The 27,058-nt window shown below is 38.5% G+C and overlaps 1 protein-coding gene across 1 annotated transcript in view; it reads left to right on the top strand.

Annotated features, from left to right (window-relative positions):
• The window catches only part of GPC5 (glypican 5), a 778,126-nt gene that overhangs the window by 117,426 nt on the left and 633,642 nt on the right, over positions 1 to 27,058 (top strand). Inside the window, exon 3 of the mRNA XM_075726418.1 lies at positions 9,214 to 9,908. Within this exon, the coding sequence (XP_075582533.1) occupies positions 9,214 to 9,908 (695 nt within the window). The remainder of the gene's footprint in view (positions 1 to 9,213; positions 9,909 to 27,058) is intronic.

Here is a 27,058-nt window from a genome sequence, read left to right as displayed (position 1 = left end):
GGCATAAACAAAAAATGCTTTTGCATCACCTACTTTAAGCAGAATTTTGCACGTCACCAATCACTAATAGTGATTAGATCACTAATCACTAATACACCAGAGCTATGCAGAGGGACATACAGTTTTTCTTCTTGATGTCCAACAGTGATAGAGGAACATAGAACTAATTTCAGCGTAATACAGATCCAGTCATAAACTTCATTGTTCCTGAATCTTCCATGGAAAACATGGATGTTTGTTTAAGAAATGCAGCTTTAAAGGACATTTTTTTCCTCTCTTTTTTCTCAATAAAAATGAAGTGAAGCAAAGCAAAGCAAAGTGAAAGATAATAAATGCATCTAATCCCTTACCAAACTCTTTGGAGGCTCTTTGAAACCCAAGACATGTAGTCATATGTGAAGTAAACAAACTCCTCAGATTTCTTTGACTGGTGTGACGATTTTTAGTGTGGAATTCCTCAGACTATCAGATGCAGGAATTCACCAAACCTCAACCAACGCTTAGAAGAAAGCTGTCAGATTAAATATTCAGTGATACAAAATGAATATATTTACTTGTTTGATGTGCAAGAAATGTTTATCTCTAGAGTTGCATCTGCTAAAACCTGATTATCATTTCACTCTAACCTGTATAAAACAAAAACCAGCTCACTGAAGTTGAGTGAATATCGCCAGCATAAAACTGGGATAAGTGGGGGAAAAAAAAAATCAGGCTTGAAACTTTCAAAAATAAAGACAAAAGTTTTATCTGATGTCAGTCATCATCATAGCTTTATGGAAATCTTCCTGCGATTGTTGTTTCTCTTCATGTGTAATTCCTCTGTGATTCCCTGATAATTACTTTTTATAAAGCTAGCATGTAAAGCTAGCATGATGCTCAGGCAACTGTCTGGAAACCAAGTATATACTTTAGTTCATTCTAAGAAAAACATGTCCCCAGCTGTGCAGAAGGAAAGAGGATTTGCATAAATATGTTAGAAGTTTGTCATTTATCTACCGTCAAGACCACTTTGTAGAAGCATGATCATCTCAGCTCTTTATTCATACAAATTGCAGTACAGTATTGTGTTTGATGACACCTTCTCTTAATACCAGTTCCTTACAAAAATCTTAGGGATTCACCCTGACTCAATGCAGATCTTTATATCTGAGTGATTTGTTCTAACGTCCCTTTATAGTCAAGGGAGAGGAACAAGCAGATCCAGAGAGCAATTTGTCTCAACCAAAACTAGTGATCTAAAGTCAGACAGATGTATCATGCCTTAGAAGTGGTTTCTCTTACATGACTTTAGTGAGCTTCAGGTGACTAGCTCACACACATGTGTTTGAAGTTATGTGAGATGAATTTTACTCTTCTAATCAATTAATTTTCTGACCCTCCTATCTCAACATCATCCTGCTATAAATTCCAAATTTCCCTTTTCAAAAAATACCCTTTTCATACATCTGAGATGACTTCTTCCTTATATGTTATGGCAAATGTGTAAAAATGTGTATCATAAATCATTATTAATCATAAATTTAATGTCTTTTTCAAACCATGCACAACATTATATGTCAAGAGATTTTCAAGCAACTTCATTATATGATACCAGTTTTAAAGCTGTGATTCCCCTGGAGTGTTCTGCTTGCAACTCTGAGCATATTTCATTCTAAGTTAGTAAGCAATATATTCAGAACGTAGAAATATTTTCCTCCAATGAGAAAGCATTGCCTGTGAAATACACAGAATAATGCAAAATCAGAGAGAAAGTAAGCAGAATCCAAGAAGAAAACAAGGTTTTGGTAGAGCTCTATTTATTGCTAGTTATTTCTTCACCTGGCACCATACAAAACAATCTACTCTTGTTGCTTCCAAAATGGTAAGATGAATGGTCCCATAATCATCGCTATTAAAAGTGTAACAACAGACTGCAAAAAAAAAAAAAAAAAAGGACAGTTTGGGAGAAAAGTGGAATCAGTGAGTATAACTAGATAAAATAATAACCATGGATATTAATCTATGTGATTATTATTCATTCATTCATATGACAGTCATTCAATATTAAAATATCATCTATCAAGGTATGGTTCAATACATTCCAGTTACAACTTAGGAGTATGTTCAATAGCAGATTCTAAGGCTAGATATTTTAAAATCAACAGTAGCAAGTTTCACTGAAAAGTTCAAATAGAATTTTCTGAACCATTGGTGATGATTTTCATTAAGTTATAAAAATTAATGAAGCTCTAGAGAACTGGAAAAAAGATAACTTTATTCCAACATTTGATAAAAAACAAATAAAAGACTGGGAGATCATAGTGTCAGATCAGCTGAACATGAGTTCTGTTGCAGTGCTGGGCCTGTTATTGAATGTATAAAAAGGAAGATGGAGAATGAAAAGAAAAAAACAACTGGATTTGCGAGAAAGCAAATTCTATGTGGCAAAATAGTCAGTATCAAGATTATTAAGAAAAGATTAACACTGAGTGGTGATATTAAGTAGATTATAAAATAAGAACGAGAAGTACAATTATCAATTCAGACTAGCAAAAAGATGAAGCACAATCATGAGTGAAATTCATCTCAACTGGCTTTGGGACATGTTTTTCTAGATTCTTCAGCATATTAAATTTTCAAATAAATTTTAAATGATTTTTTTAAAAGAAACACTGGTTAAATTGGGAATGAGTTTCTTATGAGTCCACACAACTTCATTATGGGCAAAAAGGAGAGCACACCTCACATACGGATCTGAGAGAATTTGCTGTTTCTCTGATTAGTGTTTCAACAGCCTTTCAAAGTACAACAGTTCTTTTTCGTGTAATGGCAGTGACACTAATGCTTATGGCCCAAATTATCTATGATTGCTAATTCCTGTTAATATTCCAACTAAAACTGTCATACAGCAACTTCCTAGTGTCTGTGCTTTTCTCTGGTGCTATGCTCATGCCTCCTGTGCGTTGCCCAGATGAATCATCAGTCCTGAGCTCTCCACTGGCAGGAGTATGATGCTGCTGGTGGAGCTTTCTTTCATGATGGTCTTGGGCCCTCTCAGGGTTAATTTTATTTGTTTCAATCCTGTATTTGCTAATGGGGTACACTCTTACCTACCCTCTGGGTCCTTGGGCTTAATTACACCATGATTACTTCATTTTTTTTTTAGTCCTCCACATAATATTTTAAAGGGTGAGCGTGATGCAATTGCACAAAGCTAAAAAATACCCCCAAATCCCATAACTAAAAAAAAAATTACAATATCACTAAACCAAATTCAAAATCACAGGATATTCAAGAAACTCCTGACATCTGAGTATCTGAGTAATTTCCCATTGAACACAGAACAACTTAGGCAATGGTCAAATGATTCTCATTCAAGTTTCTTAATTTTTTTTTTTCAAATAGAGCTAAAATACATTCAAGACCAAAAAAGACCTGACAAATTCTGAAGTCTATTATGAGTAGTTATGGCCGTAAAGCCTGAGGTGTATCACTAACACTTGGCAACACAAAGTTGGTTGGGCTACAGGTTTAATCTGTTCTACCTGGTTTTTTACTGACTTCAGTGGTGAATCTATAATCTATGAAATGGATTAATTTGAAATATGTGTTAATGAGAAGCAGTTTTAGTGAGTCTCAGATATCTTCTGCTGGCACTTATCCTTTTGATCTCTCCCATATAACCTTCACAGGCAATGCCGTAATGAGTTCATTCCTTATAATTCATTTATACGTCTTGAAGACTTTATTCCTCCAGCTCATTTTTCTGATATGATAAATGATTAGGGGATTTTGCAGTATATCTGGCACTGTGTACTACTTTGTAGTTAAGGATAATAACCTGAATTTCCCACCTATATGTATTGCCCTATTTGATACATTTTGAACAAAGATACTATGTGTGTAATACTGGGTAGATTAATTTCTTTTCCATAATTATTCTTTTCCATAATTTTTGAGTGCTTTTTGTTTGCTAGGCTGTAAACTGTACCTGAGACATTCCCCTTGACTCCAATAGGACAATGTATGCAAGATACACTTGATTGGACTATAAATCTTTAGTAGAGAGAGTTTGATGCTTCTGGATTATTTACACTACCCATAAACAGGAGGAAAACATGTGAGATCATTGAACATTAACAGCAACTGGCAACAAGCTAATACTTTCCCACAGGATTTTTCAAGTCATAATAAGTTCATAATATTATTAGGTTTTTCAGCTTTTGCTTGGATTTAGTTATCTATCTATTCCTGTATATTGTGGGCTGATACTTAGAGTAATCCAGACTCATCAGTTTTGGATCCCCTCTGGACTGTGAAAGGCATTCTTGCTAAATACTATGTCCATAGTTCAAGGATGAATTTTAACCTGTCTGGTTATAATTTACTGAGTTCTATATCTTATCCTGTCTAAGTGTGAATTAATTTATAATATGTAATGTAGGCTGGTGATTAATACTGAATTATAAGACTTCACAACTTGTTGGCCTACTACTAATACTGGGGTTTTAATTTATTAGACTATCTTTGTGTTAAGTACTATAGATGCTTCAAAAACTAATACTCAGAATTTAGACCATGCATTTTCTCATTTAGCAGTTTGTATAGAACATTTATCTGTGTGAAGAAAGGCTAAGCTTTAAAAAATTCAGTTGCTTTTATAATAACATGATTCCATAGAAATTTGTCTTAAATTATTTTTCTAAGGTACCTGTGGTAGAAAGACACTTCGCCAAAACTATTAAGGATGAGAATTGCAGGACTTGTTTAAAATCCAGTCCAAATTCTATTTCATTAAGTGCAATATTTCCATTAAATTTGATTAATGTTCAGGAATAAAACCCAATATTTCTTTTTTGTTCTCTTTGCCAGTTGTTCTAGTAAACAAGGCATGTGTATCTTTTTGTGTCCTCTTTTAAAGCCAGTAATCCACTGGGCTGATTGCTACATTATAGTATCTTTATAATTTAGAACTACCTGTGGCTCTCAGGAACAGAAATGTTAAAGGAAGTGTATGAAAGATTGCAAATATTTTAAAGCAATGACCTGATAGTTATTTTACATCACTTTGTGATCACTTTGTTACATACACTATGATGAACAAAAAATGTATATATGTAATGGTATGAAGAATCAGATGAATAAATACAATACATAAAACAAAAAAGGGCTCATCTACTTTTTTTTCCTAGCCTTGTATTTTGTTCCTTCTTAGCAAAACCAGGAAGAGAGAGGTATTACTGTTCTTTCAAAAAATTAATGGGTTAATATATTGTCAGCCCTGATTTTTGAATTAGGTGTGTACAAGTCATAATTTTAAGTGTAGCCAAAGAAAAATAAAGTTGACATGTCAGCCACGGTAAATGCTAGACATTATTCACAGTAGTGCTGCAGAAGGTATCAGGATATTGTAAGTGGTTACTATGAAGGTCTCATAAAGGATGGTGATAACAGGCACTGAGCCTGCAGATTAAAAAAATCATTTAATATCAATAAAAAGAGCTTATCTGGGTCATCTTGGTTATATTTAAAATGTCTTTTATATCTGTTGGATTTATACTGATTGAAAACTCACTGCTTCGTTTATGTGGCTGAATAATTAAGACTGATGATGTCAGTCTGGGCCCATAGACTTAAAAGACAGAGAAACACATTTTTAAATCTATGATACGCTTGCAGTATTGAACCAGCATAACTTGATTTGTCACTGAAATCTCTGAAAGTGTTGTAAATGACATAGATTGCCATAAGGTGTTCACAGGAGCTGTTCAATATTGAAAGTAAACATAGGTCTACTTTGCTATCTGTCATTCTTCAAGCTGTCTGAGAGCAAAACAAATCTCTGGAATAGCTTTGGTGGTTATAAAGTAGGAAACATGCCAGTAGAATAAACCTGATTAACAAATTTTGTAAGAAATCCTGAAATGACAATTAAACAGCATGATGCAGAATCCTAAACGCAAGTGGCCAGTATTATCATATGCTGTTTAGAAAAGCACAAATAGTCAATAAATCATGCAGTTGATTATTGCACTCATTCATCTGTGGGTTGCTGGGGTACTAGCAATGTAATTCAATCTTGAAGGTTTGTTATTGTTTAGACCACATTGTAAAATCTATTGATTATCCATGTGCAGCATGATTTATTCTTTCATCTAATATTTGTGCTTTTGGTAATAGGATACTGCAGCCATGGCTTGTAACAGACATTTTAGATCATATACTTTTATGGTTTTCATCTAGGAAAAAGTAATAATAAAAAATTGAGAAGGGTCATAAAAACCTTATTCATGTCATTCTAAAGAGATTATTATAACATCATTATTTTACTAACATTACCTACTTTAACAAATTTCATCTAAAGCACTGGCAAAATTTGTGTAAAAGACTGAATCTACAGTTCCAAAAATAGCCATTTTCCTAGCAGACTTTAACGTTCTTCACACTTTATAATTTTAAACCATCTAAGCCAAGAATCAGTTTGACTTAAATTTTTGTCTTTGTTTTCCTGGTTTCTCCAAGCTTTTATATGAAGGGTTGTTGAGTCAGTGTAACTGGGTATCAAGAACTTAGTTCAGTTGTCTAGGCACAGCCATCTAGTACCCTTTTAAATGCCAAACATCCACACAAAGCCTGCAGATGTGACACAGGACCAGCAGGATATCCATGGCCATCTGAACAGGCAGATAAATGGCATCTACCATTCAAATTGGTACTAAACACTCTTAGGCAACTAAATAAAGCCTCCATAGTAGGATTGTACTTTCTTTGCATTCCTTGTTCCCTCCAATGAAAATGAGACATAATGTACAGTAGGATATTTAGGGCTGTAATTTATCTGCCCGTGTATATGTCCCTCCATGTGAGCTAGGTGTCTAAACTGCCTTTATGGCTGGTGGAGATCTCATCCTTGGTTGAGTCACCTTAAAGTGGGCATCTTGAACAATCTGATATGCCCTGTCTGATACGTTGTGCCTCATCGGCTGCTCCAGAAGGGCACAGGTGTCCCATACACATGGGCACACCTACAAACACGGGGTGCAGTGCAGTTGTCTCAGGTACGATCTGGCATGAGGTGCTGAGGTTGAGCAAAGTCACAGAGCCAGTGGTGGTACAGGCAGCTGTGGTCTACAGAGTTACTCACCTGGCACTTCTGCGTGTCAGCTCACGGGATAAACTGAAGAGGCTTTGCCGTATTGAATAGGTCTCCACTGGTGGGAGCCTAGCTCCGTGCAGGGTCCTGACTTTAGGAGTCTGACTTCTGAAACAAATCAAACCCTTTGCTGAATCACTGTGATATTTGGCACGTATGAATGCTTATACTGAAATTCACTTTAGGAGAGATGCACAAATGGATGTGCCATAGCAATGAAAAAAAAAAAAAAAAGACACATGGGATGCACTTTCCTACTCCTTATTGTGGGCAGTCAACACTTTTTTTTCTTACTTACGTGAATGTTGGAGTAATGGAAAAGAGTGAGATAGCAAAATCAGTCTTAAGGGTGGTGTGAAATGTGAAACTAAGAGTTAATAGATAATAGCAGAGGAATAAAGGTAATGACTGATTTATAAGCATGTATCTCATTTTTATTGGAGAAAACAAAGAATGCATAGAAAGTTTAAGCGGATTAGTTTAATGTCTTCTCTGTGATCTTTTCACAAAGCGTGCAATTTCAAACCCACTTAAGTCAGTGAGGATCATTTCAGTGACCTGCACAAGCTTTTTATCAGAATTTAAGACATTTATTCTTATGCACTGATACATATTAAAGATGTGATAGCCAGTCTTGGTTATTATATTAAAATTATTTTGAGTCTTCTGCTATTCCTTTCAAGTCAGTGACTTAACATCAGACTTCAGATTGCTTCAGTAATTGCCTGACATAGTTCGACACTATTTGATTCTGCCTATTTTTAACATCACTGTTTGGACAGTATTAACTGTACTTCATGCTTTTCCTCACTTTATTGCTATAGAGTCCCATTAAAAAAGTAAGTGTGAAAAAATAAATACATGAAAACTTACAAAGCTTGAATGAATAAAAGAAAGTTACCGAGTCATAGCCATCCAGTGGGTAAAATGGGTTGCTACTTTTAATATGTGTTTCTATGTATTTTTACTTTCAACTCTAAAGAAAGTTTCCTTTTGATCTATATCTTGCTCCTTTGCCTTCCCTGAAGTGCAAGCTTCTCAGGCAGATCTAGGAAATTCCTCAATGCGAACACTCTGTTTTTGTTTTGAAAACCAGCATTTTTCCTTACCTGCTAGTCATAGGTCAGGTGAGGAGAAAATACTTCTCCAGTATACGTTAACTGTTTTATTAAAAACTACTCAGTGTGCTTAAGGGTTGCCACCTAACACATGAAGCTCAATATAAGTTTATCCATTCAGGCTTTACCGGTTACGTAGCTCTTGAGGCTTAGAGGGGGTGTATCCATCACAGTGCCTGAGGAGAGCAGTTCTGCACGTTCCGTCACTTTGCTTGACTGTAGTAATGGCCAGATCAAACAGCAGCGTTTAAAAGCACATTCTCATGTGTGTTTGGTACATCTCCTTCCTTTGGAAGATAAGACGACAAAACTGTTTGATCTTTTAAAAGTTACGTTTTAATGGAATGGAAGAGTTGTTTCAATTGTTTAATGTTACTTTTGCCCATCCATTTAGGATGGTAAGAGGAATGACTAGAAGTGCCTGAGAGCATTTAACTTTCTATTGCAAGTTGAAAAATGAGTCGTGAGATGAGAGAGCTAATGTATGCATATACGTAGACAGGTACAGTAAAGGCTTTGTTGTATTTTGTAACTTAATAAGTCATTTTACAATTTAATTCCTTTTATATTTTTTTAGACTATTTAATATATCCTGCCAAGAAAACATATGGATTATTAATTGTGTTGCAACATTACTTGTAAGGTGTTTGCCTATATACAAAAGACAATTATCACAGTTTGTGAGAATCATAGAATGCTTTGGGTTGGAAGGGACCTTGAGAGATCATCGAGCCCAACCCCCCTGCAGTGAGCAGGGATTGAACCTGTGAACTTGGCGTTATTAGCGCCGTGTTCAAACCAACTGAGCTAACCCGGCTGGTCTAGAGAAGTTTGTCTCTTCATAAATTCTAATGCAAAGAATGCATTCAGGATAAATGTAAGATGTCCTGATGTAATTGTTTTAAGTTCTTACTCTAATTTCTTTTTAAACCCTAAAAATAATGAACTTTTTTCTTATTACAGAAACCTTTGAAATGCTCATCAGACTGGCTGAGAATTACACAAGCACACTTTTCTGCAATGCATATAGAAATATGGCTGCTGAGGCTACTACACGTGTCCAGGAGTTTTTCACAGATGTTGGACTCTTCATATTTGGCACAGACGTCAGCACAGAGGAATCTGTGAACAGATTTTTTGACACCCTGTTCCCAGTAGTCTACACCCATGTGATTAACCCTGGTCTGACTGACATTTCACTGGAATATGCGGAATGCCTCCGCATGGTGAGAAGAGACATCAGGCCCTTTGGTAACATTCCCAAAAAGGCCATAGGACAAATGGGAAGATCACTGTTACCCAGCCGGGCTTTCTTGCAGGCTCTGAATTTGGGGATTGAAGTGATCAATACAACAGATCATCTGCATTTCTCGAAAGACTGTAGCAGAGCTTTACTGAGAATGCAGTACTGCCCCCACTGCCAAGGGCTGACTTTAAGTAAGCCCTGTATGGGCTACTGCCTCAACGTCATCCGTGGCTGCTTAGCTAACATGGCAGAAGTTGATCTTCATTGGCGAGGGTATATTCAGTCCCTGGAGGAGCTCTCGAGTGCTATGAGTGGGACACACGACATTGAGCACGTGCTTCTGAACTTTCATTCACTTGTTAATGATGCTCTCGTACAGGCTCGTATCAATGGACCAGAATTATCTGAGCAGGTAAGGCACTGTTTTTATCCATGGTCAGTGCAAACATGACACTAAGAAAAGTAACACGGATAACTAATACTTGTTTGGCCATTTTTATGGTGATGAACACATTTGTATCCAAGTTCAGCTTTGGTCGACAATGCATTTTTCCAGCACTGCCAGTTTTTATTTTAATCATGTACTTGACCTGCTAATTTCCCATATTCTATTCACAAGTTTAACATCAAGTGGATTTTATCTTTTCTCATTTCCCATGAAACCACAGCTTTTTTCAAAATTCCTCTGAGTGAAAATTTTTGTTGCACAATCCAATGGAAACTTCTATTTCCTCACCCTTTTTATTTAAAATTTAACATTTTCAGTAGATGCACTGAATAGCTTTAGGTTTAACTGTACAACTGCATCTTTTAAGTTCTACTGAACAAGGGTGAACAGTGGAATGTGTCATTAGGTTTGGAAGCTTAAAATATTAATGAGAGGAAAGTAAATTATCTGGTGAAAAACTAATTCCACAAATATTCTATAAAACCAGAATTGAATACTAATCTGACATTTGTGTAAATGAGAGTGTTAAATCTCAGCAATAATACTTGTTTGCAGATTGGAAACTTGTTATACGACATACTGTGAATAATTTTTAGGAGCACAAAAAATATTTTGCATGAACATGAGTAAACTGTTTAATCACTTCATTGTTATCTTATATGCACATAAGGATAAATTTTGACAATCCTTTTAGATATCAGTGGCCTATCTTAAAGAACCTATGACTTTGCATATATTATTTTCATAATTTTGTAGGTTACAGAGAAAGTAGCACAGTGCATTTGTACCATGAACTAAATCCTTCCTTACATATACTTAAGAGAAAAAGCAAGTTGTGTGAGAGCTATGTTAGCTGTGAATGCATGAAATGAAGAATTTTAAGATACCACTAAGGCAAATATACATTATTTAGCTACACATTAGAAAGGAAGTTAGTATATCTGCAAATTTATGTAAGTGATGTAAGTAGCAAAACTTTAACTCTTCCTGTTTTATATTTAAGCCATGCTACATTTTGTAATTATATTTTTCTCTGTATTCTTCAATGCAGACTTCACTGACAGTGACATGTTCTGTGTTTAAAGCTGGGTTGAATATCTTGATCTGGGGAGCTGCCTTTAGTTTTACAGGGTGCACAGATCTGTTTGTGCCTGGGTGTCACTGTGGTGTGGCATCAGCTGAGGTACAGTAATACTTGTAGGACTACTACATCCTGCCTCTTTACGTGACTAGCTGAAGTTGAAGCAGCGTCTTCTGCTAAGCAGCTGATCTGACCTCTGACAATAAACAACTTGACCTAATATAATAAATAGAGGATTCTTCAGTTCTTACTAAGACCCGCAGTCTATTAAAATGGGTTCTCCATTCTGCTTGCAGCCAGTAACAGGGAAATTGCCCATTTTATGAATTTCCCATTTTAACTGCCTTATACCAGCCAGCTACGTTACCCAGAATCTCTCGCTGCTGAACTTCCTTGAGAAAAATTGATTTTTTTTCTAAAGGTTTTTCACTAACAGTATGGTTCAAAAGTGGCTTACCGATGTCTGTCTAATTCCTAATATGTTTCAGAGCTACAATTGCCTGTTAGGGATATTCCCTGTTCCTCCTCAGATTTTGGGTGGATCTTTTTTGCCTACAATTTTCAGGAACAAGCTAGAATAAGAAAGTAAAACCTCAAGGGAAGGCCTACTTTTTCCTGTTTCATCCTGGGGCATTTAGTTTGAAAAGTTTTAGACTTGGATTTTCAGCAGTGAACTGGTATTGGCCCAGACTTTTTAAAAGTCTCTCAGCACACTCACGTTTTCAAAATGAAAGTTTTTACTCTCCAAAATAGTACATTTCACTCAACTTTAGTAAAAAATGAAATGGGTGAAGAGTCCTCCACCCAGTCTTTTTTGAGATTGATCCAAAATAAAATGCTTTATTTTGATATTCCTGAAAAATCTATGCCTTTCTTCTCCCCTTCTCACATATGATGTAAGGAATACTGAAATTTCTTATGTAATGATATTTTGTGCCAATGTGTTCATTTGAAGATCAAATGTTTACTTCTGTCATATTAAGATCTCCTCATATAGAATCACTTCCAAACTTTAAAAACTAAATATTTCATTTTTCATTCAATCTGCATCAGACCTATGCATTTAGACATATCTTTCACTTAATCTCTATGTTAAAACTGAGCAGTTCTTTCTCTCTTTGATTATAATTTGGTCAGATACAACTATGATGCATTGATCCCTTTAAACATGGTGATCTAGTGAGTCCTGATTTGCTGAGTATGGCTTAAGTACATTTTATATTTGGCCATACATTAGTTATCAAGACCTAATTCTGACATGTAATAAATACTGTCTTTCAGCTTTAAGAGGCAGAGGATAGGAATTCTGTTGAAATTGGCTCATTAATATTTATTTATTTTATCTTCAGAGTGACTCGTGAACTGTTTCAAATTTTGATAAGCAATTAATGCATCAGTGATTCTAACAGACACAGAAAAGATGATTATGAGCGAGCTAATAATGGCTCACTTAGGCACGCAGCAGTGTCTGCAGTTTTAAAAGTGAATTTCATCACAGTTGATAGTTTTATGAGTTTTAAAGAAGCAGACAGAGAAAAAAATCCTTAAATGTTTGGAAGTATGTTATATATATATGCAGCTGTTAATATGAGAATCAACAGAGTATTCTTCTTAGTGATATATGTATTTGTACAGCTCTTTATCTAATCATGTGTATGTTTGTGTAAATATATGTAGAGGATTTTTTTCTAACATGTTGCATGGATAGCTATATTTAAATCTAATGTATATTCATACTTCAAACTCTGTGTGGTGTGGAAGGACCACTAATGCCTATGTAATATGGCTTGCTTTTACAAAACTCTTTTTTCCAGTAATTTACAACTTGGTCCCTTTTCTGCTTGGGTCAGCAGAGCAGTGCCACGCTGTCTCCATCTGGAATTTCTCTTTCCCTTTGTTCTTCCCGTTTTGAATTTGCACCTTTAATTCATGCCTCCCACAGCTCCGCTGACTGACAAATAAGTGCAGCACCTGTTTACCACCTCTATACCTGGACATTACTCTGTGCTACTCTGCAGAATCTAGTGGAGATCTGTGGGTTGTGCAACTATTGACATATATATGTTCACATATCTCTATATATAGACATATATTTAATGTCAGTTCTGTTCTGTGTTCCTGAAGTCTATATATGTCCATTTACTCTTTAGGCTCAGTGTGTAGTGGACCTTATGCTTTTTAGCTGGTAGGAGTTGGAACAGAAATTTTTTAGCAGACTTCTGTGTGTATGCTTATACAAATATAATGTAATAGAGGTTTGAGAGCTGCATCATATAAAACAAGAACAGTATTCATTTTTAAGATAATCTGAAAAAGATAATGTTATGTAGTTGCTAAGCATTGGGTAACAGGTAAAAATGCTTGTTGCTACAAAGGACTTTGTACCTTCCTCCTATGTCCTTCTTTGTGCTCAGCCTGAGTTGCCATGTGCTGGTCTGAACTTGCATATAGCCAGAGAAATCCCCGTTGAGGGCAACCATGAAGGCTAATGCACAAGAGCTTCGTAACACATTTAAGCTTTATTTAAGGAAAAACAAGCAAACAAACAAAAAGCCTATGGAAACTTGTTCACAAGTTGTAAAAAATTCTTTCATATTACCTCCATTCTGTTATGCTAGCTGCTGTCAGTGTTAAGACAGAAGGACAAAGAGAGATTTTAGCAAGATTTACAAACTTTTGGTGTGGATGGAGCCTACCATCCCCAGCATAGAATCATAGAATCATAGAATCGTCTAGGTTGGAAAAGACCTTTAAGATCATCCAGTCCAACCATTAACCTACACTACCAAGTCTACTCTAAGCCAATCAAGGGTAGACTAGACTAAACCATGTCCCGAAGTGCCACATCTACCCGTTTTTTGAACACTTAAGAGCGTGTTTTTGTTCCTTTATGCATGGATTAATGGCACGGCCCCCTGCCATGGCAGGGCAAGTTCCTGTGTCGCTCACAAGGTGGTTCAACGTCAGCTTAAGCCAGTCTTACCCTGGGTTGCCCAAGTCCTGCTCTGGCACCGTCCTCAGCTGTGTGCTCCCACCCCTTTCCCTGTGTGCACGCTGCTTCAGCAGCTGAAAATCGAGCTGGCTGAAGGAGCTGTCTGCAAGACAGAGTCCCTCTTAGCCACAGTTTTGTTTCGGTGTGTGAAGACTTGTGCTGTCACGTGCTGGGTAATGCAGCAACTGAGAGGTCCATCAGATTGGAACAGAGGACCTGAGAGGATGTGAAATGGGTCCGAGGCAAGAGCTAAAGGAAAAGGGGAAAGGAACAGGAGAGAAGTGAAAGAGAAAAGTCACAAGGATTTATAATTAAATCTTTCCTCCAAACTTTACATTAAACTATCATTCTTGATTCACAAAAGATCAGTGGTGTTAGGGATTAAAATTGAATAAAAGAGATGAAAAGGAATATTGATTAGATGTTCATTGTGTATTCTGGGCACTGATGATTTGGAGAACTGGAGGAAAACGAAGTATGTGACCATGATATTAAAAGCTATATATGCATGTAAAAATGTGGGAATTGGAAACACAACAGAAAAAATTAAAATCACACAGACAAGTTCTGGCATTTCCTAATTTTGGAAGTGAGGAATTTGTGCTATAGGTTTGGTAAAATTCTTGTATGTATTATTGTATTTAATATAAGTCTACAAAAAATTGGAATGGGATTTTCAAAAGCACTATGTCTTCACTGTGTTCTAACCCATGTGGACTTTCACCAGCTCAGTTTTCCAAACAGCTGGAGATAATGAAAATGTCAAACTTCTGGAAGCTCTCAAGTCCTTTCACTGGTCTTAGTCTAATCCTGAAAGAAGACCTAAGTTATGTGTCTTCTAAAAAATATACACAGTTACGTTGTATGAAAAGAGACTTCTGTCTTGCTATTTTTAAATCTGTCGTTAATACTAGGAAAAAAGCAACATCTTTCTTGTGTCATGGAATGCTAGCAGGAAGAAGTTAATAGACCGTATTTAGAGCGCTATTTCCTTATTGATTATTTTTGCTTGAAATGACTAGCTATAAACACTTAAACAGTCAGAACTGCTGTAATACAGTGATGTTTTAAATTTAATATTCCTATGAAGAGACATATTCACAAACATTATAAATAGAATATCTGTGGGGTTTATTCTATTCCTTCTAGGATCTCTTTTACATAGCTACTTTTTATTGGGGTTTCCCGAGCAAAAAGTCACACAGCCTTATTCCATGCCATTCCAGAAAATGAAGTGCTGTAGAAGTGCACTAAACCAATTAATTTTTTAGATTTTAAAAAAGGAATGGAAAGGAGGTGTTGAAAAACATCTTTTGATAATCCCAAATATATACAAAACATACACCTGCAAGCTATAGTATAATTGCAGTTTTTATTTTTGGAAAGGAGTAAGCTTGATTGTCAACAAAAGACCAGATTGACAGCATTTCTAATTGTGGGAAGTGCTGTGCCTGGATATTTGGTAACTTTCATAGCTTTACAGGTTAAGGCACTTAAAGAGATGTAACCAATCAGCATCCTTTGAAGTAGCTATTCTGTGAACCCACTTCCTTAGTATCTAAAATCTAATTTATTTACTTACGTAATGATATGCCTATAAATGCAGCAGCTTTATGCCTACTGCTTCATAGCTACTGCATTTTGATTGCTTGCTTCGAGTGCATTAGTCAGCCATGTGAAGTAAGTTCATAAGCTATTTGAACTTACATTAAATAATTAATTTTGTCACTCTATTTTAAACAAATTTTAAGATTAGAAAATGCTTTTTCTAAACCTTTTATATAAATCAGGTCATGAAAGAGATCTGAAATTCATCACTTAAAAATAAATTGTAGCTATCACAAAGAGCTGTATTCAGCACACCTGAAATGGCCTTCGTATCTATTCTATATGTATATAAAAATACACAGTATAATGTTAACCAAACCTGGTTATTGATTTGATAACAATCAGAGATATAATTACAGTATTTTTCTGTGAGGGAAATATTAGTCTGTACTTCCAAGCGTTATTTATAATGTCCACCCCTGATTTTGCTTGAAAAACTTATGAGTTATCCATCTAATAAAAATTCAGGAAAATAAAAGAATGGAAGAAAAAAATAAGCATTTCCATTAAAACTGAAAATTCAGGAAAATAGAATAAAGGAGGAAAATAAGAAACATCTCCCCTAAAACAATTCAGTCTGTCTAAACAGCAATGTCATATGAATGTCTTCTAATGTTATTTCCACGTATGTCAGTGCACCCAACAGAATGTACACAGAAGGGACGTACATTTATTATCAAATTTAGAGACTATGTTGCCACTAGCTTATCTTATTCTGTCTCATTATTGGAGGAACCTTTTATCATTCTTTGGTTTTGAGGACTATGAATGCTGCATACCCTTTAGGAAAATGGTTAAGGGCTTTAACCTTAATTTTGCTACTTTGGATTTTGTTTTCTTGTTTCACAGTTGTAGCATTATTCCCATGACTTGTACTTTGGATTTTGAAACTTTTAAAAGGAAATAATGTACATTTACTCTTGCCACCTTAATTTTCTCATCACTTTAACCTAAAATGAAATAAGAAATACACCATTTGGAAGTGATGCATTCAAGATTTTGTTATTTTTTAAATAAATATTAAAACTATTTGACAAATGGGGAGGTTCAGACTTGGTATTAGGAAACATTTCTTTACTGAGAGGGTCAATGCCCCAAGTGTTTAAGAGGCATTTGGACAATGCCCTTAATAACATGCTTTAACTTTTGGAGAGCCCTGAAGTGCTCAGGCAGTTGGACTCAGTGATCGTTGTAGGTCCCTTCGAATTGAACTATTCTATTCTATTCTATGCTATTCTAAATGCTTTTATGAAATGGCATAGACTGAAAATCAAAACCCTGGTTAAAAAGAAACAAAAACTACACATAAGAAGAATTAATTATGTGAAAACATAGTTTCACAACTTATTTTACTGTATATACTAGAGTAAAACTGGCAATTGTTATAGAATAACCTAATCACTTCTTATTTTACAAATTAAGCAGATTACACAGCATTGTATAATTTATGACTGCTTTGGTTTAATATATATATTGGTAATATTTAAACCACACAGTAAATTTCTCTATTGTAGACATTCTAGGTATACTTTATCTGATTGGAAATAGGTAAGTTTAGACAAATATATAGCTGGCTCTTCCAAATAGCTGACTGCATCTGTCTGTGATTCATCTGCTGCTGTGTAGACAACTTTTTCCAGCACTTGCACAATGCAGAGGCGTGCAGACAGCATCATTCTGAGGGAGTTCTCCAGTGCTGCAGAAAAAGAAAAGCAATTTGAGAGCAGAGACAACTTGCCTTATTCAAATCCCAGACTTCCCTCTCTTTTGTGCTTCTAGACTCTCCTGCTCCTTCGTCACGATTGCTACGATTACCTTGGAGGATCAATCACTCTCGCTTCATAAGAGAGCCCCGTGTATCACAAGGCTCCAGGTGCACTTGGCATGGGCAGAAAAGAGAAGCAGTGTCAGTGCTGCATGCAGAGTTTTGTGCCTCAGGATGATCCCAGTATGGACAGCTGACCTAGCTCTGCTAGCTCTTCCCAAACTGTGGTCCTATTGCCACTAGCAGTCAGGGAGGCAGCAGGGAGACAGGATGATTAACAGTGCCCTTACTTTTGGCATCAAACAGCCAAACTACTCTGTGTATATGTAAGGATGTATGTGTGGCCAGGTGGTGTGTATGGTGGATTACTGGCTTGCAGTTTCTCACTGGGAAAGAAAAGGAGGATTACCTCTGAAATAAGATGCAGAGGAATGGGAAGAAAGGGAGTCTGAGTAAGGGTGAGGGAAGTGGATTGGGGTCCTGACTAAGATGTGCAGGTCCCCCTCACTCTATTGACCCTCTACAGGTTTAGGTTACGACAGCAGCACAGGAGCCAGGGCACTGCCAGGTTTCGCTGTCAAAAACACCCTATAGCTTATCAAGAATGCAGTGTACATTGCAGGTGGGGTAACTTGTAGCTGGTTTTAAGCACCTCATTGACATCAACCAGGAAGAATCCATCACTGGCAAGAAGTCTCTGTCACTGTAGGGGAGGGCAGGAAGGCTGTGCAGTTGGTGACAGGAAGTCAGCAGAGTACCCAGCACTAGGACCCCACTGCCAGGCCAGAGCATACTGCTTCTGTGGGGGGATGATGTAGACACTGCTGATTTTCAGAGAAAAGCCCCCACTAAGGACAGACCACAATATTCGTGGGCAGAGACCACATGTGATCTGAAAGATATAGTAGCTCAGATGTGTTGCACCTTCTTCTTCTTTAGCTATTGCTCTCATTTCTGAAATTATATGTGATACAAACTACTTATTCACTTGGCTTTTGACCTGTCTCTCTATTTGTGCTGTTTCCTTTAAAAGCAGACAACTTCTGGTTGTTTTCATGCCTTGTTTCCATGGCAAAGTGTGTGACACTGTTCTCTTGTCATCCAGCATACCAGCTCTTGAGTAGCATTGTGCTGCTGCTGCCAGACCTCTGCTACAGGATCTGTTAGGGCTGCAAAGGACAAATGTCCTTGTTGAGCCTGTCCCTATTCACCCTTTCTTACTTATTCTGCCTGGGCTGTTTTCACCTTCTTTGTCTATGCGTAATGCTTCCTTTTCTTGCTGGAAACAACTGTGCAGAATGCTGTAACCACTGAAGATGTCATTGACACTTTCCAGAGCATTTTTCAGGGCACTGACAGACTGATGCAACCAGTGTCATTGTGTTTTCAGGAGGTCAAAAGTCTTCATTTTTATGGTGATGAGGGGGCAAGGTCATCGTTTCATTTTTCAGAGGCTAAAGAGGGTGAAAAATCTCATCTGGAGGGAATAGATGGAGTCTCCTATGGGAAGACTTTCTTCAAAAATAGGGTGAAAACATGAGAGGACTTGTGGATAGAGGACACACTATCCTGCTGATAGTAGTCAAGATAAGTGTGCTGCTGGTCAATCTTTTCTTGCTTCAGATGTTGATTTCAAAGGGACACACATCATGGGGGAATTGTAACCACCCTGGTATCTGCTGGAAGGACAACACAACACTGAACAAGCAGTCTAGGAGATTTCTGGAGTGCCTTGGTGACAGCTTCCTGGCATAGCTGCTAACAAGGAAGGGCGCTCTGCTGGACTTGATACTTACAAACAAGGAAGAATGTGTCAGGGATGTGAAAGTCAGGAGCAGCCTTGAGATGGTAAGAGTTCAATATCCTAAAAGGACAAAGCAGTGCAAAAAGGAGGACCAGTACCCTGGATTTCAGGAGACCAGACTTCAACCTCTTCAGAGATCTGCATGGAAAAATCCCATGGGGTATGGCCATGGAGAGTAGAGGGATCCAGGAGAGCTGGTTGACACTCAAGGATCACCTCCTCCAAGTTCAAGAAAGCTCTATCCTAACAAGTAGGAAATCAAGCAAAGTCATCAGGAGTCCTGCATGGTATAAGCAAAGAGCTCTTGACTGAACTTATAAAAAGGGAGTGTTTAAGAGGTGGAAGCAAGGGCATATCACCCAAGAAGAGTATAGAGTTGGTGTCCAATATTGCAAGGATAGGGTTAGAAAAGCCAAGGCTGACCTGGAGTTGAATCTGACAAGTGATCGGAAAGGCAGCAAAAGAGAACTCTACAAGTACATAAACAGCAAAAGTAAGACAAGGGAAGATGTGTGCCTGCTGCTGAATGGGGCAGGGGAACTGGTGACAGAGGACACAGAAAAGGACGAGGTATTCAATGTCTTCTTTGCCTCAGTCTTTACTAGTAAGACTGGCCTTCAGAAATTCAAGGACCCAGAGACCAGGGGGAAGGTCTGGATCAGTGACGACTTACCCTCAGTGGAGGAGAACAAGGTTAGGGCACTTAGTGCTGAGGCAGCTGGCTGCTATCATTATGAGACCACTCTCAATTATCTTTGAATGGTCTTGGCAACTGGGAGAGATTCCTGAAGACTGGAAGAAAGCAAATGTCACCCTATCTTCAAAAAGAGTAAGAAAGAGGATCCAGGAAACTATAGGTCAGTCAGCATCACCTCGATCCCTGGAAAGGTAATGGAGCAACTAATCCTGGCAACCATTCCAAACACATGGGCAAGAGGGTGATTGGGAGTAATCAGCATGGATTTACAAAGGGGAAATCATGCTTAACCAACTTGATATCCTTGATAGGACAGACAACTGGATAGGATATGGGTAGAGCAATGGATGATGTTTACCTTGAGTTTACTAAAGTCTTTGAGACTGTCTCCTAGAACATCCTTAAATATAAGCTGACAAAGTGCACAGTGAGGAAGACTGAAAACCAGATGTAGCTGGGCCCAGAGGATTGTGGTCAGTGGTACGAAGTACAGTTGGATGCAGGTCATTAGTGCTGTACCTCAGGGGTTGATACTGGGGCAAATACTGTTTCATGTCTTCATTAATGGCTTGGGTGATGGGATAGAGTGCACCCTCAGCAAGTTTGCAGACAATACAAAACTGGGAGGAGCAGCTGATACACCAAATGGTTGTGCCATTCAGAGGGACCTTGGCAGGCTGAAGAACTGGCCTGAGAGGTATCTCATGAAGTTCAAAAAAGGGAAATGAAAAATCCTGCACCTGGGGAGGAATAACCCCATGAACTGTAGATGCTGGGGGCTGACTGACTAGAAAGCAGCTTTGGAAGAAAGGACTTGGGGGTGCTGGTGGACACCAAGTTGAACCTGAGAAATGCACCTGCACAGCAAAGGCGGCCAACAGCCTTCTGGGCTGCATTAGGCAGAGTGTTACGAGCAGGTTGAGGGAGGTGATCCTTTCCTTCTGCTCAGTACTGCTGAGGCCACCTCTGGAGTGCTGTGTCCGGTTCTGAGCTCCCCAGTGCATGAAAGATACGGACTGACTGAAGTGAGTCCAGCCACAAAGATGATTATGGGACTGGAGCATCTTTCATATAAGGAGAGGCTGAGAGAGCTGGGACTGTTCAGCTTGGAGAAAAGGTGGCTCAGGGGGAATCTCATCAATGTGTATAAACACCTTATATGAGCCAATGAAGAGGAAGAAGCAAAGCTCTTTTCAGTGGTGCCTACTGACAGGGCAAGAGGCAATGGACAGAAATTAAAAAACATGAAAATCCCTGGATTGCCCAGAGAGGTTGTGCAGTTTCCATCCTTGGAAATGTTCAAAAACCAACTAGACATGAACCTGGACAACCAACTGTAACTGACCCTGCTTGAATAGGGATGTTGGACTATATGACCTCAAGAAGTCCCTCCCAACCTAAATGATTCTGTGATTCTCTGAAATGACTAAGAAGATGGGTGCATCAGGGGAATATTCTTACTGAGAAGCCAGCCATCTTTGAATCAGTAGCTGTGGTGGGATAGGACCCACATATGGGCATCATGGACAAGGCAGGAACCTATCATGTTCATGGTGGTCTTTTTCTAGTGCAGGATGTGGGCACTGGCTTCGTCTCATGGCTGATGAACATTGCCATACAAGGTATTCACTACTAGGGTATGCTGTTAAAACAGTCTGCAGAAGACAGTACACATCATCTATTTCACAGATCTTTGATCAAAGCAAAAGTGAATGAATTGCTCCTTATACAATCTCAAAGCCTGGATGAAATTCCCCAGGACTTGATGATAAAAATTGTGGCCAAGCGAGTAACAGCCCAGAGGTTCTGAAAGCAGTTGGTCACAAAGCTATATATCAATAACAGGTACTTTTGTTCTCAAGAGAAGTAGAGGTATTGATCATAAACTGTGGAGGGAGAATGAGCCTTGGTTTAGAGATTGCACAGATACAACCTAAATTTGATGTTGTGGGAAAATTAATTATATGGTTCCTATCACCAAACTATCTAGCTGGACTCAGCCTTGTACTCCTTTAACTTTCAGCAAGTGTGTATTCCTATTACCAATTTGTAAAAGACAAACCCCAAGTGAGCAACATGCCATATAGTTCTTTCATACTTTTTTTAAAAAAGGAAAAAAAATAAGTACATAATTTTTACAGAGCAGTCTTTGGAATAAAATCGTGGAGTTCTGCCTGAAGCTTTTGGCATATGTCTCTGCCATCATTACTTTGCTGCATTTAAATTACTTGATAAATTGATGAATTTAAATTACTTCACAAGGTCGATATAAACTGATTTGTGGAAACTGCTGAACAGTAATTGGATTTAAAGTCCTCATCTTCTACATGTCTGTATTCTAATATCATTGTGTTCTAAAGGAAGGTTTGATATCTAACCTAACACACAGTTGAACACCATCACTTTCCATTTCTCTCCATTCACAGATATGCATCCAGCTGTAGCTATGAAAAACTGTGGTGCTTGTGTAATAACGTGTGGCATATTTTTATACGTCAGTCATTGATTTTTTTAATGTAGCATGGAGTAAGTGTACTGCAGTCATGACCTCCATCTAATTCAGATTCCTCTAGTGTTATATTTCACTTCCCCATTGTTTCAAAGTGGAAAAGCTCCTTACTGCTGTCAAAAGGTTTTCTTCTGAGGCTAAACTGGGCTTCATTCATCAGAAAAGAGAATGGAGAACTATGAAAACAAAGTGAAAATCAGCAAAGCAAGTGTTTATAGCTTGTTTGTAACTAATGAAAAGATGTTTCCCTAAATAGTAGGCTTTCTTCCTATCTGAACATACCTAGTGGTTTGACAGCTCTTCCCATCTTTTCTAGTTTGATCCATCCTTGCTATATATTTCAGTAGCTTGCACTTACTGAGATCTGAAGTATCACCCTTATTTCTGTAGTCTTGTCCTCTATACCACACACTATATACTACCACTATAAATGCCCATGCTGTTTTACAGATTTTGTAACTAAAATAAGTGTTTTCCAAATAAAAACAAAAACTCTGCTACAATATTTAACATAAAAATAGTGGTAATCACATCCTGGAGCATCTTTGTATGTTGGAATCCCTGTTGTAAGCTCCATGCTGCAGAACTCTGCTCAAAATCAGTGTCCTTTTCCAGTGCAATTGGTCTACTTGCTTTTAATGTGCAGAGAAAGGGCTTCAAATCATGCATAGAATATTAGCAGAGGCAATAGTACATTTGTATTTATGCACGCATTTTGGAAAAATGTATGGTAGTGTATGATCTGCGCCTTTCATTTATCAGGGCATTACTTCTCAAGTGCAAATTGGAAAGAAAGAATAAAATTGATACACATTGCTGGACATACGCTTGCTAATATTCTGTTAGTGTCTTTATTTTAAGGTTTGTGATACTCTGGCAGATGTGCGGCGAACACTGGAAGCACTCATTTCTGTCAAGAACTTCTTAAAACTAATAAAAGAACATGAAGCCATGAAACCATGTCAGTCTAAATAGTCAATTGCTGCATTCCTCAGCTCCTCAGCAGTTGAGTATCTGGTGGCACAGCTTTTGGTACCTGTTTCAAGATACATTATTTCCAATTCCTCTTCCTTCAGCCAATTTTCCTTTCATTTATGGAAATGAGAGAGGACATACTCCTCACCTTCGGTGAGAAGAGGTTCAAATCCAGTGTCAAGTTCACGTCTCGCGCTTTTCGGAGAAGTGCTTTTTCCGATTCATTTGCCAAATTGCCCAGGTTCCTCCCCTGCGGCTCCTACAAGCGGAGCTCCTCGTCGTAGGGGGTGCGGGTGGGCAGGCGGCGGCAGCGGGGCCTGCGGGGCAGCCTCTCTGAGGGGCGGCCGGGGCTGGCCCAGGCCGGACACAGCCGGTTCCAGCTGGCTCCAACCGACCCCCGCGGGGCACGGCCCAGCCCCGCAGCCACGGTGGGGGTGCCTCGGGGGAAACATATTTAAGAAAGAGCAAAAATGGTGCCTGGCAGTGAAGAGTGAGGGGGAAAAAGTGAGAGAAACAGCCCTGCAGACGCCTAGGCCAGAGGAGGAGGAGGAGGAGGAGGAGGAGGAGGTGCTGGTGCTCCAGGCGCCGGAGCAGATATCCCCGCTGCAGCCCGTGGTGAAGCAGGTTGTGCACCCGCAGCCCATGCAGTAGGCCATGGTGGAGCAGATCTCCACACTGCAGCCCGTGGGGAACCCCATGCGGGAGCAGGTGAAAAGTGTGAGGAGGAAGGGGCAGCAGAGACGGAGCGTTGTGGGCTGACCACAACCCCCATTCCCCATCGCCCCCTGCAGCGCTTGGGGGCTGAGGGGAGGCAGAGGAGTTGGGAACGAAGGAATGAAGTTGAGCCTCGGATGAAGGAGAGGGCTAGGGGGAAGGTGTTTTTACTTTTATCTTTGTTTCTCACCATCCTACTTTATTTTTGATTGGCAATAAATTAAATTCATCTTCCCCAAGTTGAGGCTGTTCCGCCCATGACAGTAATTGATGAGCGATCTCCTTGTCTTTACCTCAACCCACGAACTTTTTCATCTTATTTTCTCCCCCTGTTCTGTTGAGGAGGGGAAGTGAGAGAGCAGTTGGGGGGGGTGTCTGGCAGCCAACCAAGGTCAACCCACCGCACTTACCAACACACACACTTGGCTTTGGCAAGCAATGCTGAGTAGTGCAGGTTTGTATAAGGTATGTTCAACATAGACTGCCAACTAAATAATGTAGGAACATATCATGGCATGCATTATGCATTCCTTATTTAATGTGTTTAGAGCAAATCCACAATTTGAAATGACTGAATCTTTTGTTAAACCCTTCAGTTTGCTGCACTTCCTTCTTAAGATTGAGATCTGTTTTGTCAGGAAAGCATAGGATCTTTAATATACCTCCCTTTTTTTTCTTTTTTCACAGAAGGTTAGGCAAAATTTGGGCAAAATGCATAGACCCAAAATGGCCTTCCTCTTTCCATTGACTGCATAGGGACTCTGAGAGCTGAAAAATGTGGAGTAAGGAGTCTGGGCTGCCAGCACGTTCTGGTTTTAGGTGACATGCTAGATGTCTAACTCTGCTTTGGCACCATGGCAGGCTTGCCTGAATGTGTCCACTGGGGAGCTGAACTGAAGGTAAGGAAGATGCTCCAAGAGGCTGAAAATAGTGCAGTCTGGTTATTCATATTTGTAGAAAGAGAAGAAAGGAGGCTTTTCACTCCTTCCCCAAAGCCAAGTAAGAGGCACAAACAAGTGTAAAGGAAGAAGTCAAATGCGAATCCTTTCTGTAGGCTGTATACATGTTTTCTTTTTTCTCTGCTCTTCCTTCTTCATTGTGAATCAGAGTAACTGTTCACAAAGAGAGCTACTGAGCTGAGCAGACTCCTGGTGTCTCAGTTGTCCCTTAAATCACTACCAACCCGTTGTACTGGAGGAGAAAAACTTTGTGAGGGAAAATCCAGAGATTTTGAAGCAAATGAGTTTTTCAGACTCTTTTGGTCCCTGAAATGGTATGAACATGTATGAGTAAGTGACTGTCTTGCACATCACAAAAGAAAAGAAAACTGGTTTGTCCAGGTTCAAATAAGAGGGTGAGGAGACACTGAAACACTTAATATGCAGATACAGAAAGCAAAATGACTAATCTTGTAAGATGTACTTCGGAATGAGGGAGAAACACCTAGGTTCTCTGAAATGCTGACTAACCAGATAGTGGGGTTTTTCCCTCATCTGTTTTTTTCAGATGGCTTTTGATTCTTTATTATTATGAAAAGGTGACCTTCAAATTTTCTAAAGAGTTGCTGACAGTGTCTTATGCTAAATGAAATAATGCATTATGACTGTTACTGTACATGTGCATGATTTTATTGACTTACATACTTTTGTTGCAGATCTTACTTACAAAACTGCTCTCCTCTTCACAATTTTGGAACATAAATTGCAGCCTGCCACAAAGTGTAAACACATTGTGCACATACGCTGATGCAGCCAACTTGTTTTGCTTCCACAAATTCTTTATTTATTGTAAGTTGTAATGTATTTTTTGTTTCAAGTGAGTAACATGCCTGATAAAGGTTATAGAGCCCCGTTTCTGCTTTCATTGACAGTCACATTCCTACTGAGTTTCTTCTGTTTTACACAGGTGACCCTGGATAGACTTGTACTTAGATTTAATGAACAACTCTGCCTGTATCAGACAAGAAGGCATAATGTTAGCCCTCTACGTCAGAGCTGTACTTGCAGGGCACACAGAAGTAAGGAGCGGTAAAGTATATTTTAACCACTAGAGAGCATAGATAAATCAGGCTAACTACACTCAGGCAGCTGATCTTTGGAAAGGGCTACTGCCGGTTTTATATAATTGCTTTTCAGAGGAGAACCACAGAGTGTTTTCACTGAACATAAATGAAACACCTTGGCATCCACTGAAGCAGACTTGGATCGGGAGAGCTGGCAGCCTCTCACAAGAAGCAGTTTTGTTGAACTGCCTTTGAAGAGTTTGAACTGGCAGTGCTGTATTCTGGCTGCAGGGTAACTTGGCTGAGAACATTAGGATTTCCCCTGACATTAAGCCATTTAAAAAAAAAAAAAAATTTCCTTCCCTCCCACCCCCATTCAGAAGGAGAAACTATTTTTACTGCCAGAATTGCTGAGTGTTTGTCCCTCATGAAAGGAGCAGCAGAATTGAAACCATTTAAGGTTTTAGTAATTAAATAGCAGAAGACACAAATTGAAGTATATTAAGTAACTCATATTTAGTGGGCTATTAGATTTTATTTTACAATCACAACATGAAAAATTATGAAGGCAATCAGAGATAATTAAGAACTGACAAAATATGAGAACAGTCTCAAGAACTTGGGCTGGAGCACTGTTTTTGGTAGATGCAGTGGAAGGAGGAGGATACGAGTCCCAGTCACATGAAAGTTGTGGACTGTGGCTCCCAGAATCCAACAGCTTGGACAGCAGTCTTTTGCAAAAAGGTATAAAAAATCGCTGATTAAAAAAAAACTGGTTTGCAAACTCTTAGCATTTTTGTCTCTTCCTTGGTCCTCCGGCTTGACAGTAGATTTCCCCCAAAAGGTGTACAGCAATGGCACTGATGCTACGCTAGTGCCAAACAGAGTGGAATAATTAGTTCAGTATCTCCAAGTTGTACTTTTTTTAATGTATCACAGAAAATTATTTTCCTTTTTTTTGCCACAT

The sequence above is a fragment of the Pelecanus crispus genome, chromosome 1 (assembly GCF_030463565.1).
Source record: "Pelecanus crispus isolate bPelCri1 chromosome 1, bPelCri1.pri, whole genome shotgun sequence".
In the NCBI taxonomy this organism is placed as follows: Eukaryota; Metazoa; Chordata; class Aves; order Pelecaniformes; family Pelecanidae; genus Pelecanus; species Pelecanus crispus.
This window is presented reverse-complemented; position numbering and strand designations above follow the sequence as displayed.